Raw genomic sequence first — 16,104 nt, forward strand, 5'->3', positions numbered from 1 at the left:
CAGGCAGAGAAACAGATATGACTATGATCAAAATAAATCCCATTGGCAGATTCCTTTTAAAAAAGTAAAGCAAAAAGCAAACACGCCGATATGGTAAAAACAAAGGGGTTTCATTACATGCTCGTTGCGCCAGTCGCGCCGCGATGCTCGCTGGGCTTGATCCCAGTCGTCCATCCTCCTCGATTCTTTGTTTACCTCGATCACCGCTTGCGGGTACCGGGTCGAGGCTTGCACTCATCAGGCCCCACGGGGTGGAGCATGACCTTGTTAGGAGTTTGCTGGGTGTTGGCAGAGTAGCCCTTGCTCCAATCGTAGCTGACAGCGTAGGCGAAGATGTTTCCGTTGCGGTTGAAGGCGGTGCTGGAGATGGGTCCGCCAACAGCTGGGTATCCCTTCAGGCGGTGCTTGGCGTCCTTGTCCCAGAAGTGGAAAGTGCCGTCACTTCCAGCGGTGCTAAACGTGCCGTGGACGGGGTGGAAGCAGATAGAGTTGACGGAGTAGATGTTGCAGATGTCACGGTTTGCTGGGGGAGTTTCGCGGTGGCACTTGAAGGAGAAGTTGGAGGCGGAATCCTTGTCCTCGACGTACTGGATAGCGCAGCGGCCTTCGATACTGCCGACAGCGAAGCCGGAGGCGTCGGCGAAGCAGCTGACTACCCGCGTCTGCCACTTGAGGGGAGATTGCATGGTCTTGTAGAATTTGGTCGGGGTGTCGAGGTTCACGACGTTGATGTAGCGGTCTGCAGTACCGATGACTAGGAGCTTGTTCTTCACGTCCATTGTGTACACACGCTCCTGGCACTCGATCGACGCAATAGGGGTCGATTGTCGCAGGTCCCAGTACTTGACAGTCTTGTCCCAGGAGCCCGTAATGAGAAGTGGAGAGCCACCGACGGTTGGGTTGGGAATCATGTGGCAGCTGCGGATAGGAGCATCGTGGGCAGCAACTTGAGTAGCAGTAGTCGCACCGGCACCGAGGTCCAGAAGACGAGCAGCTTTATCGGCACCTGCACCGACGACTTTGGTTCCGTCCTGGTAAATGAAAAAGACTCACAGGTTAGCTTGCGGACATGAATGGGCCTCTTGCGGAACTCAAAGAATAGAAATGAAGCTTACCGGAGACCAGCAGCAGCTTAGCACGGGGGCCTCATGTTCGAAAAGTGCCTTTCCTTCACTCTGACCCTGCTCGTTGATCTCGTAGATGCGGACCTTCTTGTCCCACGATGCGACAGCTAGATGCTCACTAGCTGGCGAGAAACGAAGGTCGGAGATGCTGTCCTCTGGGGGCTGGTTGAGCGCAACATCCTTGGAGATGTCGCCCGTAGTGTTGGTCTGGCCTGCCGACGTGGAGGTCGTGGCACCACCAACGCTGCCGAAGAGGGACATCGGAAAGGGCGCGCCGGAGAGCTGCGTGAAATGATACTGTCGTGAACAAGAAAGAAATGTGGGTCGAGGGAAGTTGCAAGCAGTTGGTTGACAGTGGAATCAAGGATATGTAGGTCTGAGATTGTGAAACAGGGAGGGAGGTGTCGAGGTGGGCGGCTTGGAGAAGAATGAAAAATAAAGGAATTCGCGATGCTTTTGTCTTGAGAGGCGTTTGGGATGCGCGATGGGCTTCCGTCCTCAGGCAGAAAACGGTCCTCACCGCCTACCTTATATGGGTAGGTGAAGTGTATATCTCGTTGGGAGGAGGAAGAAATAGTAATAAGTTGGGGTTAGAAAGATGAGCTTCGGAGATAGTTTTCTAACTATATCGTATAAGATTCTGTAGAATTTGAGTCTTGATCACAACTGACATTGGTGCCAACCATCAAGTGGAGGGCCAACAAAACTTATCTGATGTAGGTGACGACCATGCAGTTCTCCCACTAGATTTCCAGGTACTGTTATACTATTGTGAATCTGGTAGAATGGGCAACAATTAGAGTTTCACATTATCATCTGTATCTGTTGAATTTGTTGGAAATAATCATGTTGATTCCGAGAATCACAAAACCCACCCCACATAAGGCATCATAACCAAAACATACCGAGCCAGATAGTTCTGGGCGAGTACAAGTAGGATGGAGCTTTTGCCTTTTCCTCTGCAAGTGTGTAATGTCTATTTGAACACCATTTTTCTCGATTGAGTTTGTCAAAATTCGCATTGTCATGTGAAAGTCAACAAGGATAGGACCATGTCACTGGCATGACAAAAGTGTCAGCTCCCACGAAAATTAGACCTAACACATCTGACCACTGTAATGTCTACAATTCTAAATCTACGAATCAGAGAAAATCTCTAGTAAGATAAATTTTAAATACCTCTCTTATGCAAGATCTTCTGCACGCCTCTTGAATCGTCTCTCTAGAGCCTCTAGAGGGGTTTGGAATTATCTCTTTGGTTATATTTTGAATTATGATTGACAACATTTCTATGAAGCTCAGTCGGGTTTTATTTCACAGAGTACAGAAGGAGCTGTAATTATTAGGCTAAGTTTGACATGCGAGCAACGTTACCCTAGCCATATAGAGCCAGCCTTGCTGATATAGTAGCGCGGAGCGAGGGTAGTGTTGACAAGCAACCAACCAAAATAGAAGAGCCTCTGTATGACTGCCCAAGAAGACCCATTGATATCGAATTAGACATTGTGGCACCCTCTCCCTCTTCCTGTTGGACACATTGTCTGGATCCAGGGCGTCATTAAGAGTCGCCCCATGATTGCAGCTATTGTTTTCAGTAAACCATTATTAGAAGTAGGCAGGTGATCTTCATCACTTTCAGCATCCAAACACTCTTTGCCACCAAGACTTCGGTTTTGGAGGCGTAAAGACCGGAACTTTGTCCTTCGGAGCCTCAGCCTCCGGCTTTGGTAATGGGCGAAAGAAGCAATTGGCCATGTTTATCAAGTATGCTGATCTGTCGTGTTCAAGTCTTTTTTTTCAAATCCGCTCTAATCTCCTCCTTGTCATCTTCGGGGACCTCATAGCCCCGATAGACGGTACAGCACCAGCACTCTGTAGTGCAGTGACCGTCACCTTTCCCACCGTTGTGTAGTGGCCTTTGTGAGCAGCAGCCGCATCCTCTGCTACAGCACCCACCGCGATCCACACAATCCTGAACCATTTCTTCGCGCATGAACCATTTAGTATCACGCCTTAGACGGTCATACTCATCTTTAAAGTACGAACTCAGCAAAGAAACTGCTCGGTAAAGGGCGTACTCCTTTCCTGGAACTTTCGCGCGGGTTTCTTCGAGCTTTTCATTGGCCTTGTCGAGCTCGGAGCACTCCAAGTCAATAGCCTTAGCCTTTTGTAAGGCTACAATACGGTTATTCAGCGCTTCTTCCCGCTGCCTGAGCTCACGTATTGCGTATTCGGCAACAAGTATATTGATGACTTGTTCTGAGTCGATCCTAACTGACCCGTAGGCCAGGAACCAATCACTAGGGTGATAACTATATCTCACCTCTTTCCATAGAAATGCCGTAGACATATTGGAGAGTTTTCTGCTTATGTAGCCGATCAAAGTTTGAAAATTAGAATGATATAAGAACGCGGGTGGTTATCTAAAACTGCTTGGGTTGGAACATGATTTGAAGTTTTAAGTGAGTACAGAGGTTAAATGACGGACAAGTTACTCCTGCATTTCCCCCGGTTTAGAAATTCTTAAGGCCGACGCCCAATATCACCAGCCGAACTCCAACTCCATTTTAGGGGATTTCTATTTTACCAATGTTACCGTGTTTCCCGTATTCAATACAGTTGATGTGACCGAGCCCATTTATGCAATTTTACCGTTATGCGGCTCAATTTCATGAACAGACGTCAAAAAGGAAGGAACGCGACACGACCTAAAGCATCGACGGTATACTTCACATACAAATTAACACTCGTAACAGATTCTCTCTGATCCTCTATGTATATTGAAGATAAAAAATAGATTAAAAATTCTACTATATAGAGTATGTTGAAATAGAGTCGGCTGTAAAGTACCAATCTACCAATCATAGTGGAAGCAGCAAGATCAGCCTCCAAAATGCCCGTTGATCTACATTTAGATTCCTCAGCTTGTTTACTTTGAGCCTCATGGATCCATGGTCCCATCATAACAGCTTAACAGTTTGATCAGGACACGGTCAGTCTGCTCTCAATCACATCTCAGTTCTCATACAGGGAAGACTCTGATGAGAGTTGAAATTTATAAAATTCATAATTCAGGCTACCTAGAGAATCAAGATCCATACGAATCGATCAAGATTTGACGAGATCACTCCATCCGAGGCAGTGCTCAGATCAAACCATCTCATACTCACCTTAAACTAAGCGAAGTTACGGCGGTGATCTAAGTGACCTGACGCGCCTGCCTTATCTGTCTCTTTCAACTTATAATCAGGCTTCTGCCCCCCAGAATCGGAGATCTATAAGCTCCCTGTCCTGTACACCTCCAGTCCACGTCTTTTCAAAGCTCTTCTCAAAGCTCTTTTTGAGCATCTTTTTAGACGTCTTTTCAAACCTCTTCTTGAACCTCTCTCGCAATGGCTCCTACTGTGACCATTGAAGACCTCCGCGCTGAGATCAGTGGCCTCCCCAAGGTTGAAAACAAGCCGATGGATTGGAAGATGGCCTTGGCCATAGGGCTGCCTACGTTCTTTGGCGTTATCGATATCCTCGGTGTTGTCGTATGGTCCGTCTGGTATGCAAGAGGCTTCCTTTACGAGGTGTCGAGAAGATGACGTGTTTTATGCGAAGACAGCAATACCAATCTGACATGTCTAGATACAAAAGGCACAAAATGCCACGCGATCATCCTGTCAATGCCATACTGTGGATGTACCATCGACAGATGAAGCAGTATGGCAAAGACATGAAGAAGTACGAAAAGGAGAAGCGGAGACTAGAAAAGAAGAGAAAATGGAGTTGGCCTTGGGGGATCAAGAACTGTAAGTAATCCGAGAACCACTTTGCTGTGACTGTGCTACGAGATGTCCTTGGGGAGATCTTGTTTTGGATCAATGCAGGTGCTGACATCGTCCATCCAGCGTCCATGGAGCTAGAGGAGATGGGATCTAGTGACATGCAGCCCACAAGCTCTCTGGAGTACCTGGAGCCCGTCCACCCCCCGACTGCCCATACTACACGATGATTCCACAATCCCCGTCGCCTTCTACGCCGGCCCCCCTGGCACGAAGCTCTCCGGTCCGGGACCTCACATCACTCTTTCTTCCCTTGCCGATGCCCTGAGGGCTGGAGAAGAGAAGGAGGAATGGAGATGAGTGGAGGTTTTGGGCGTTCTCGTGTTTTCCTTGTCTTTTGTTTTTCTTTTCTCTTGTTCTACCACCTGCCCCGGAACCGGCCGGGATGGTGGATTCGCATCATCATCATATTCCCCATGCAGGCCGTCACCCCCTGCTGATCATGTATACAACCACCTCCTGTTCCTCTCACCTGCCCCGGAACCGGCCGGAATGGTGGATTCGCCTCATCATCATCCTCCTCCTCATGCAGGCCCTCATCCCCTGCTGCTTGTGTATATAGTGCCCGCCTGCCATGGAACCGGCTAGAATGGCGTGGGTTTTCCTGTATTATCTCTTTTGTCTTGTGTTGGAGTCGTTTTGTTGTTGTTTGTTTGTCTCTTTGTTTGTGTACCTGTTCTTTTTCTTTTGTTTATATAGATATCCCAAGTCCCTGCGGGGCATCGCTCATGAATTACAGATTTTACGCTGCAGCTGCTTCTCTTTTCAAAGGTATTTTTAAACCTCTTTTGAGTCGTCTTTCTGATTAGCTTTAAAATTGTGTCCCGGACTATTCTTTGGGTGGTGATCATCTGAATTCTGCCAGAAAGTAGATTGCTATCCAGTTGGCGCGGGGAAACAATACAAAAGAGTGGAGCAGGAGCTGAATTGATGAAGCCGAGTTTGTCCTGCGAGTAATAAGAATCATCTTCATTGTATCCAGATTGATTGAAATCTTCCTGATACTCGGCCAAGTACTCGGCGACAACATGTTGGCGTCTCCTCAAGCTACAATCTTAGGCTTTGTTGTTAAAGCCATGGCATCAAAGATATCAGATGCCCAATTCAGGAAAACTTCTGATACGGCAGATGAATTTGGAGACAATATAGATGGATGAAATTGATCGGCCTGTAGCACAAGAAAATATGTGACAACAAGATATACCTGAGATCTTGACAAAGCAACAGCGTTAATCAACAAACAGAAAGCGAAGGAAAGTCAAGAACAGGAAAAGCAAAAAAACAGCAATTGACAAGCTCAGACACTAAAGAAATCCACATAAAGACCCAACCTCAATCCACCTCAAAGCGCTGATCGGTGAAGACAGCTCGCCCAAACCGCCTGATAGAACCCAAGTTCGGCATTGGAATTTGATCACGAGCCCCAGCCACAGGCATCTTGGCTCCTGGAACAGCTGGAATTCTCGGAGGATCATTCACCAATCCTGGCGTCTTCTTCAGATCAACCTTCTTCAAGTCGAGGTCGTTCTTGGAAGTAGCAACATGCACCTGGTCAAATCCATCCGGCGCAGATCCCATATACAACCGATGACGCAGCCAAGGACCGTCCAGTCGATGGGCACCAAGCGCCTTATTCGCGCGACCAACGTTCACAGTTGTCCATGCTCGAGTCCAGGACGTCATTCGGAGGCGCTCCTTTGTTGGATCTTCATGCTCGGTTACCATGGTGGCTTCGATGGCGACCATTGGAAGGACGGTGCTGTTATTGGGCGTTGGTTCCTGGCCTGGAGTCACGATTCTGGTGTATCCTGCAACTCTGAGGTATGGCGAGGAAGAGGGACCCATGATAGCCGGTAGATCATCCTGGTAAATGCCCATGTCACTTGCCCCGGTGTCATGGAGGAATTCGAGCTCGGCGTAGAAACTGTGACCGGGGAATCGCACGTGGAATTTGTACTATATCGAGGGAGATTCAGTTGTTAGTGGCAGAGTCACGGCATGCTGGAAATAGGCGAAGCCATACAAATTTCAGATACTTTGAATGTTGATCAGGGTCTATGGTCACCCGCTCATTCCTACCAGATCCTCCCGTTGCTCCGACCTAAAGACGAATGTTAGTCTCATGCCGTCAAGTAGTTAGAATTTTTACATACGCCTTCAACCCAGAATGCCTTGTGGCCAGAATAAGCCTTGTTCATAGCATCAAATTCGTCCCAGTCGAATGGTCGTGGCTCACAGAGCTGTTTCCCATCGGACCAGTAGGTAACAAGACCAGAGATCCACTCCAGTGTGCCCTTTCGGTAAGCATTGATAATCGCTGTCACATTTTTCTTCTCCGATAAAGGATCATTTTCGGGTTTCGAAATGGCCGTCTGAATGAACTTGAGTGTATCGAGACGCTCGTAGGTCTTTCTGCTGAGACCTTTAGGCTCACCCTTCATCCAGGTTCTATGGAGTTGGCTGATGAGCAAGATGATTCACAAAGAGAAATTGGTGCAGAATTGTGTCCGTGTTTGGACATCTCGAGGCAGTATATGCGGGTTCAAAATTGATTGAAAAAAGGGGACACTCACTCAATAGCTTCCTTAACATCCTGATGCTCTCTCTTCCTTGCCTCAAAGAAATGAGGGACGATGTTGTCCTTGATTCTCTCATCGCACCTAGCGATCTGAGCTTCGAAATCACTGTACCCGAACAGTTAGCCTTCCTCCAACAAAGCTTGTGATATGTCAGGGGAACTCACTCAGGATCAAGATCGGGCTCGTTGGAATTCCAGCCAGCCGGGAACTTCATGGGATCAACCAGAGGCTGAGACCCGCGATGCCGCCATCTTTGCTGTCTCGGGGGCCTTGCTGGTGCCACGGACTTATAAGCGTCCACATACGACACATTGAGATCTAGCTCTTCAAGCTTGATCTCTTTGCTCACAGTGGGATCCGTGAGAAGCGCCTTTGTGTCTGCGACCTCGGTCTTCTTAGTCTTTCTCCGTTTGACCGGCTGGCGCTTGGGTCCTTCGGGAAGCGGAGGCATCGGGGAGGGAACTGGCTTGGAAAGCGACGACAGATCCACAGGGTTGCTCAAGTCAGACTTCTTCGAGAACACGTTTGGGAAAGGGCCGAATCCCAGCGACGGCAATGGGTTCAGAACCTGTGCCCCTGCCTTATGTGGCCCGGGCAATTCAGGTTGTTCCTCTCCATCATCGGACGTGTCTACTGGGGTCTCCGACTTCGACTCCATCGAGGAAATAGATACCTCAGATTCAGTGTCGGATGGAGCCTTTCGCTTTTGCCGCTTGGCTGGTGCTTTGCGTTGTCTGGGCATTTTGACAGTGACTTTGACAAGCTTGAAAAGTGGGAAGTTGGATGAGAGTCAAATGTTGGAAATAAGAAAAGCAGGGAACCTGACAGAAAAGATGATGAGAAAACAGCACCTCGAGCAGGAGCAGGCACTTATAGACAAGTATAGACAAAGGCGAAACCGATGGGGATGAGGGGGTTGGAAGCTTCGAGTTCCACAGCAGGTCCCAGCTAAACAAAGAAAGTACTCGATCAGGGAATCGAGCCATTTCCTATACAAGTCTCTCTGGAAACTTGATCCTTCCCGTTGAAACAAATCCTGACTGCCAGCAAAAGGTATACTTTCTTCTCCATATGAATTCTTTGACCTAGAATGGCCCGTAACATCGACGTAAACTTTTGTTTGAAAGGAACGGCGTCATCAACAAAGAGAGAAGGCATCTTCCAAGGTCCGCTTTCCCCTACATCCATAGCAGGGCAGTGCTGTGAGAGTCATTCGTTCTCTCCATTCAATGGAAGTTATTCAATTTTGCTATGCCTGCTCTGGGTCTGGCGACCGGACTTCTTTCATACAAATGGAATATTCCCCATCGGGCACCCTTTGGTGAATCGTACAGTTGTCCCCATGTCCCATTTATACATCTAGGGTTTTGTTACTGGCTCTAGCGACAGGAGACAAAGGTCTAGCGAGATACGCTTTAACTACGGATATTCTAAAAAAGAAGTATTTCGAGAAGTCTTCTGAACTATTTCTCTAGACAGCTTGAGGAGTATGGGCTGTCTATCGGGCCAACTATTGGGCGAAGAGGAACAAATTCTTTCGAAATTTAGTCGGAAAATTCTATAGAAAGCAGAGAAGGAGCCGAAGGACACTGACAACAGCACAAAGAACAAAAAGTTCATACTAAGGGAGTATCGCCTCGACGGATGCAGTGGTATTGAACAAAGGACTCGACAAGGCTCCTGGGCCTAGCTCAAACAAGTACCTGTAGCCAGTCTTTTTTCTGGCATTGATTCGTTGATTGTTAGATCCTGGAGTTTGGGCCACAGAACTTATTAATAGCATAGAGCTGTACTTCATCGTTCATAGCCGACTTCCGGATCTCACCCAATCCATGTCCACTTCCAGGACCCGACCGTTAAACATCCTCCAACCCCACGGGCTCTGGCCCGTTATCATTTCAATCAAAATGAACATACGAGAGCCTCATCAGGTCAACCGAAGTGCACAGGACCCTCGTGGCGTGGCACGTTCCTGGCGGCGCAGAAGATCCACTTCCTCGCTAGAAAAGTCAGGAATAAACACGCGAGGGCGCATGATGATAGGCGCTTGGGTCCGCTTTCTCTTGCCACGTTATTTTCCGAAGGAACGCTAATCTGCACAATTCACTAACTATTGAACTCCACATCGTGTAGTGTGGCTAGTATCCCCGGCTTGTAATTTTAGGGGTCTGCTAAAGTTGAAGCTATCGCTAAGTTCTTCCATTTGCGCGTGTGGAAGGCAAAGCGCGAACCCCAAGTCAAATACACAAATAATTGACCCGCCAATAAGATTGTTGTAAGTGAGGCTACTGCAAGGTTTAGGGGATAATTAGCATTCGGTATATAATTAAACGATGGCGCCTTGCGAGTCTGACACTCTGTGATCTTGTCGACTTCGTTCTGTCCAAGAGTATAGTGTAGAACTATACCCTCACGTTCCTTTCTTTGGCTCAACAGCCGTCCATTCTTTTTATCACACTCATTATATTCATAGTCTTCGGACTATTCGCTCTTTCACAATGAAGACTGCATGGGTTGCCGTGCTCCTGGGTGTTTTGCTCCAAGGACAGTCCAGTGTAGCAGAAAAGAAAGACCACCCCAGCCACGACGTGACCTGCCAGACAATCCCCCGAAACTTCCTCGTCAATCCGTCTTTCGAGACTGGCGATACCAGCCCATGGGTGAAATTTGATAGTGAGATTTGCTCGCTACCGCTCGTCGTTAGCGACTCTTCGGATGATGGGAAATTCGTCATGAAGATCGGACCAGCCGGTGGCTACTGGACAGCACAACAGACCGTGACAGAATTGACAATTGGCACGAAATACACCTTGTCCTTCGACTATAAACCTACTACCTCTGGAAAGTTCGACTTGTTCATTGAAGAAAACGGCCATCTGCTGGCGAGTGCGGCCTCGGTTTACAAGCATGGGGCTCACTGGAAGACCATCTCCGGTACTTTCAAGGCGACCGAGACCGAGCATCGAGTGGCAATCTTGATCTGGTCCGAGGGAGGAATTCTGGAAATTGACAATGCCAAGTTGATTGGTCCTGAGAAGACGGAGGTGTGCCCGACCAGCAGCATCAGCTCAACTGTGGATGTGACTCCGACTTCCTCGGTGATTCCTTCATCAATTGCACCATCAAGCACGCCCGCCCAGTTTATTCCTTCAAGCGCTGTCGCATCTTCATCGCCAATCCAGTCTATCTCAAGCGTAGCGCCCACCTCCACTCCTCTGAGACTATCATCGACCCCATTGGTATCGATCCAACCTTCGACCATTGTCTCGTCGCAGGTCATTCCCTCGTCCAGTCCCATTTCCTTCTCTAGCATCCCCATCTCGGTACCAAGCTCGGTCTCTCCTTCAGTGATCCCTTCGGTGATCTCCTCCTCAGCAGTACCATCGTCTGCAGTATCGTCATCCGTAGTTGGATCATCGCCGTATCCGATCAGTTCTACGCCTCTTTCGAGGAGACCCATCTCCACCACCCCCTCGCCTGTTCTCCCATCGTCCACTCCTTCATCTGTGCCTCTAGAGTCTTCTACCGCTCTGTCTTCATTGAGCTCTTCAGTTCCTCAGGCATCTTCCCCATCTTCCACAGTACCTCCGCCAGGTTTCACCACTTCCACAATTCTCAGCACCCATACTGCAACCATCACTGCCTGCCCATCCACGGTTCCTGATTGCCCTGCTTCCGAAAAGTCCACCTTTGTGACTACAGAGACCATTGTCGTTGCTACCACCGTTTGCCCTATCACCGAGACTGCTAAGCCTACGGCTACGGGTACTAAGGGCAACGGTGTTCCCCCAGTGGCGTCCACCACGTCCACTGTCTTCAGCACTCGCACTGCCACGATCACTGCATGCCCGTCCAGCGTGGTGGATTGCCCTGCGAGACAGAAGAGCACGTACGTCACTACTGAAACCATTCTGGTTTCTACCACTGTGTGCCCTGTCGCAGCTTCAGAGGTCACATCTACTGCTGGAGTTGGTTCGCAGCCGCATGGTTCTAATGGAGAATCGCGTCCTAGCGTCTCCACTTCAACTATGTTAACTACCAGGACGGCCACAGTGACTGCATGCCCATCAACGATCACCAATTGCCCTGCATCCGTGAAGAGCACCATTGTCACTACTGAGACACTGGTCGCGTCTACAGTGCTCGTCACGATTGAGGCAAAGCCGACTGCCACAGGTGCCTTGACATCTCTCCCGGCCGCGGTTACTAGCGGAGCCTCTGGCTCAACCAGTGGATCTTATGGCTCAAGCAACGGCGCCGGATCTGCCTCTTCCGGAAACAATGCCAGCGGCGTCGCCGCTCTCCAGTCAGGAGCACCGACCTCGGCTACTACTTTCCACCGGGCATCCTCTTCTCCAGCCTCAGTCATGGCGTCAAGTGTCCGCCCCAGCTCAACTGCCTTGTCTGCTTCCCAAAAGACTAGTGCAGCAAGTGGAACTGCCACTGCTTCCGGGCCTGCCTTTACCGGTTCTGGATTCTCGGTCTTGAAGATGATTCCCGTCTATGATATGTTGCTGTTGTTGGTTGTCTCTATGTTCTTCCTTTCTTAGAGGGGCATCATGAATGATGCCCTCTTGTTGATATTACATCAACTTTCTTCGAGGTCTCATTTCGAAGGTGCCTATTGTTTTAACCGACACCCGTATATAATCAAGATTATAATATTTACCACATCATGAGACACAAATTTTATACATATCAAATGCCTCTTAATCTCTCGATTCCCCATCTATGTCACGGCTTCCGGGACTTCCATGTTTGCCTAGGCTATTCTCTAAAAGTTCCGATGTCGACAAGTCGGGAGTTTTTGGTGCCATAACTTTCGATGTTTGTACCTTATGGCTAGACGACGGTCACAATTGAGACTTAGATCTGTTGTTCTAAGCTTGACTAACAACCCTTTTCAACTCAGCAATTGCTGCTCGTACCACGTCCATCGCCGGACTCTCCTCTTCCAGAAAACTGCGCGCCTCAAACAAATGGGGCTGTCCATCAGCCATGAAAAATCTCGCCTTCTCGCCAAGCTTACTTGCTGCCGAGACACACACATCCTTGTCGACATCCACATCAGCATCTCCTTGGATGTAAATAGTCACAGGCCAAGCCTTCCACTTCTGGCCCTTCTCCAAAGCCCAGTCAAACCCGGGATCAACATCGCCCACTATACCTTCAATTGCGTTCTGATAGAGGAAATAGTCATAAAGAGTGTCACGTATCTCGATTTCCTTGTGAGTCGCAGGTATCTCTGCAGGGCGCTCTGCGTGAACATATTCCGGATTCTTAGCCGCAGATGATCGTAGTAGCATCGCGGGAGAGAAGGTCCAGGGATCATAGTCCGGGGCGGATCCAACGATCAGTGGACCGTTGAAGAAGCGTTCCACATCACTTGTTGGGATCGGATTTGGCGTGAGTTGAGTTGATGAATGGAAGAAGGGGTGGTGGAACGTGGCGATTCCACTGATAGAAAACAAAGCTAACGGTGGAGGTTGAAGGTGGTGAGGAACTAAGCTTGCCATGAACAGCCCTGCATTATGATGTTAAGCCTAGACTCTCATCGGGATATAGAGATAGACTTAGAGATAGTGGAGTGGTCTACCTACCGGCACTAGCTCCGCCAACTATGACTCGTCTCTCTACACCAGCACCCAGCTTCCTAGCAAACTGATAGGCAGCCGTGACATCCTCAAGTAACTCCTTGCCTCCGATAGGAGGAACAAGTCGATAGCTTGCGCTGATCAAAGGCCACTTTTGGTCGTAGCAAGTCTATAAGAGCGACGAAGTCAGCATGTTACCTATCTTTGCAAGGGTAGATAGAACAAGCTTCTTATCTGCACCAGCCAAGGAGGAACACAAGAACGATTCCCTCCCACAAGGCCACCTGCATGGAAGAATAAAAAGACGGGTGCATCATTTGTATAATCGATTGCATCATATACATCACATTCTAGCTCTATATCGTGATATGCATACCGGTGCGTGATCTTTCGAAGCGTCTCCATCTTTGACTATGTACTCGAATATGTTTGATGTTCTGGAAGAGAAGATAAGTGGAAGAAATCCACGATTATTTATATTCGAGATTCTAGATACAGCATGTGAGATTGTACTTTGTGTTTATTGCTTATCATATTCAGTAAGCCGCGCTCGTATTCAAGGCAAAAGCGGGGGAGGGGAGTGGGGTTCTGTGAGAACCTGGCCAAACAATGATACCGGAGAATGATTGCTCACCAGACTAGTCCAATTTAGAGCATCATTAACTGTAACCATATCGTGTTTAGCACTGTTTGTTTTGTTTGTTAAATTTGTTCGGCCAAAGTCAGCCAGTTAACTACAGTCTTTACCTACGGAGTCCATCGGGGTGACGGCGAAAAACCCCAACGCTTATTACAGCGTAAGAATAACTATCCCTAATCCTAACTAGGAAAAATTCAAGTTAGTATCTCGATATAATCGATAAAGCAATAGTCCCTGGAAGTGAGTCATATTGTAGAGTACCATTCTCAAAAATTGAAACACAAAAATCCCATGGATGTGGGCAGTTCATCAGGCTTAGTAATTGATTTCTGGAGTCTCAATCTTCGTTGCTAACTTGCTATATATGACTCCCCATGGGGGTTCTTTGAAGTGGAGCTCGCTACAATAGTATACGCCCTGTGATGTTGGAAGTTGGTGCAAGATTGGTAAGCATCCCCACCAGGGGGTGGCTATGTAGGCTATTTTTGAGCTCTAACCGAACATTAACAGTGGTTGAGACCCGCAACGTGAGTCAGTTTGCGTATACCGGGAAATTAAGCTTGGCATTAGAAGTATAACATCGGATTAGGGTCCAGATTTGACAAGCTACCCCAGAGACATAAGGTCTAGAGTCAAGATGACTACTCTATCGATATCCCCAGACAACCCCTTCCAGGTGTTGATCGCAGAGTCAAACGATGATCCGGTAAGCTTTGTTCTTTATTCGAAGCTATTGAAGAATTTCATCATGACTGGCGCTTGATACTCATCTGATCCTGATTTGAAAGGCTCAATTGCAATCGCGATATGAAACTCATCGCACGAATCGGAATGCGCAACAAAAGGAGAAGATTCTAGACGAAGACTTCCCCGGTTGGTCTGTAGACGAGATTCTGCGCCGGCTTGATGGGCCTGCAAAAGAAGAAGGATATGTCGATCCTCGCAACTGCCTCGTCATCTGGGCCAGACCCCCTCCTCATATCCGACGCTTGATCGCATTTGTTCAAAGTGAATTGAAGGATGTTGCTCCGTGTAAGTAGATCATGGAGACGCCTTTGTAGCTCTGATCTCGACGCAGGGTTACTAATTAGACACCAATAGCTCTTTGGATGATGCCACCTGGAAATCTTCACACCACTGTCCTGGAAGTGGCCCATTCTTTGACTAGGGACCAGATTGAAGAACTTGTCCAAACCTTGAAATCCTCAAAGAATGTCACCGAGGCAGATATTTCTGGATATCCCCTCAAACATCGAACCCGACTCTTGAAGCCCATGGTGAGCTTTGACTCCGCTGCACTTGCTCTTAGCTTCGTTCCTGCTGCAGGCGAAGGCCCAGCCAGGATCTCCGAGGGCAATGATGATCAATACTCATATCATCACCTTCGCCGCGACATCTTCGACTTGGTTCGACAAACAGATCTCCCTGTTGCTTCGCGCTATATCGTTCCGTCAGCTCATGTTACCATCGCACGATTTATCAATCATGACGGATTTCTTATTGATAAAGCAGAAGGTGGAGAAGTGATCGATCCTTCTCGAGTCAAAGTGCTGATTGATAAGATTGGTCATATCAATGAAATCTTGGCGAGCCAGTATTGGCCACAGGCTGACGGTAGCTATCCGAAAGAAGGTGAATGGGTTGTTGGGCAGGATGGGAGACTTGTGATACGGAGGGGTCGGCTTTGGTATGGAGGGGGTCAAGATGTATAGAATCTCAGGAAAAGGTTTCTATGTTTTTCTAGGACTGGTAAAATAATAGAATTAGGAATGTCGCACTTGATATGTTTCTGTGCGACGCACAAATATCAACTAGTTATCATGATAAAAGGATTGGATCCCTGGAATAATGACTGAACAAAGCCATCCATAGCGCTGATGGTAGGAACGACCAGTCAGACTGTCATCGCGCTAATCAAGAAGGCTCTTGCATGCACCATAGTTGGTCCTGGAACAGGCAAATCCACCGTGCACCGAGCCATGGAATCCATGCCACAAAAGATACATGACCGCAGATTCAGGAAAAATAACTCTACGGAAGATCTAAACCTACTGGACCCACAATAATCTTATACGTACGATCGCATATGGCAAGAGAGACACATTCAGACAAACCGAAGCTTCTGAGTCTTCATAGGTCTGGACAGTCTTTCAAATAATAGCTGACGAAATTTCTCCACAAAGGAAGTAAGCAGGAGAGAACAAATCTTGTCAATTTAGTAATCTTGAGATCTCTGGACCAGAAGGAAAACAGAGAAGCAGGACATGGCTATATAACCATCGCTATCTGAAACAAAAACCTTCTGGCCGACGGAACAGGTAGGATACTTGGTCTACA

General features: G+C 48.1%; 7 protein-coding genes across 7 annotated transcripts; 3 read left to right on the forward strand and 4 right to left on the reverse strand.

The window, feature by feature from the left end:
* Positions 1-200: 200 nt before the first annotated feature.
* On the reverse strand, positions 201-1,385 carry sonA (putative nuclear pore complex protein (SonA); the record flags this gene model as incomplete). Its single annotated transcript, XM_056699189.1, has 2 exons — positions 201-1,031; positions 1,116-1,385. 2 exons carry the CDS (start codon positions 1,383-1,385, stop codon positions 201-203), a joined length of 1,101 nt encoding a protein of 366 aa, XP_056554602.1.
* A 1,522-nt stretch (positions 1,386-2,907) lies between these two features.
* Positions 2,908-3,474, reverse strand: N7496_006261 (uncharacterized protein; the record flags this gene model as incomplete). Its single annotated transcript, XM_056699190.1, has 1 exon — positions 2,908-3,474. One exon carries the CDS (start codon positions 3,472-3,474, stop codon positions 2,908-2,910), a length of 567 nt encoding a protein of 188 aa, XP_056554603.1.
* Positions 3,475-4,516: 1,042 nt separating this feature from the next.
* N7496_006262 (uncharacterized protein) lies at positions 4,517-5,124 on the forward strand (the record flags this gene model as incomplete). Its single annotated transcript, XM_056699191.1, has 3 exons — positions 4,517-4,674; positions 4,767-4,921; positions 4,964-5,124. 3 exons carry the CDS (start codon positions 4,517-4,519, stop codon positions 5,122-5,124), a joined length of 474 nt encoding a protein of 157 aa, XP_056554604.1.
* A 1,162-nt stretch (positions 5,125-6,286) lies between these two features.
* Positions 6,287-8,275, reverse strand: N7496_006263 (uncharacterized protein; the record flags this gene model as incomplete). Its single annotated transcript, XM_056699192.1, has 4 exons — positions 6,287-6,910; positions 7,108-7,402; positions 7,528-7,638; positions 7,698-8,275. The coding sequence occupies 4 exons, from the start codon at positions 8,273-8,275 to the stop codon at positions 6,287-6,289; spliced, it is 1,608 nt and encodes a 535-aa protein (XP_056554605.1).
* Positions 8,276-10,031: 1,756 nt separating this feature from the next.
* N7496_006264 (uncharacterized protein) lies at positions 10,032-12,083 on the forward strand (the record flags this gene model as incomplete). Its single annotated transcript, XM_056699193.1, has 1 exon — positions 10,032-12,083. One exon carries the CDS (start codon positions 10,032-10,034, stop codon positions 12,081-12,083), a length of 2,052 nt encoding a protein of 683 aa, XP_056554606.1.
* Positions 12,084-12,413: 330 nt separating this feature from the next.
* Positions 12,414-13,532, reverse strand: N7496_006265 (Endomembrane protein 70-like protein; the record flags this gene model as incomplete). The annotated part of the gene is made up of 3 exons (XM_056699194.1): positions 12,414-13,057; positions 13,134-13,264; positions 13,504-13,532. The coding sequence occupies 3 exons, from the start codon at positions 13,530-13,532 to the stop codon at positions 12,414-12,416; spliced, it is 804 nt and encodes a 267-aa protein (XP_056554607.1).
* An 872-nt stretch (positions 13,533-14,404) lies between these two features.
* N7496_006266 (uncharacterized protein) lies at positions 14,405-15,479 on the forward strand (the record flags this gene model as incomplete). The annotated part of the gene is made up of 3 exons (XM_056699195.1): positions 14,405-14,473; positions 14,556-14,799; positions 14,869-15,479. The coding sequence occupies 3 exons, from the start codon at positions 14,405-14,407 to the stop codon at positions 15,477-15,479; spliced, it is 924 nt and encodes a 307-aa protein (XP_056554608.1).
* Positions 15,480-16,104: the final 625 nt, after the last annotated feature.

This window comes from Penicillium cataractarum (genome assembly GCF_028827025.1).
Source record: "Penicillium cataractarum strain IBT 29864 chromosome Unknown utg000005l, whole genome shotgun sequence".
Lineage (NCBI taxonomy): Eukaryota > Fungi > Ascomycota > Eurotiomycetes > Eurotiales > Aspergillaceae > Penicillium > Penicillium cataractarum.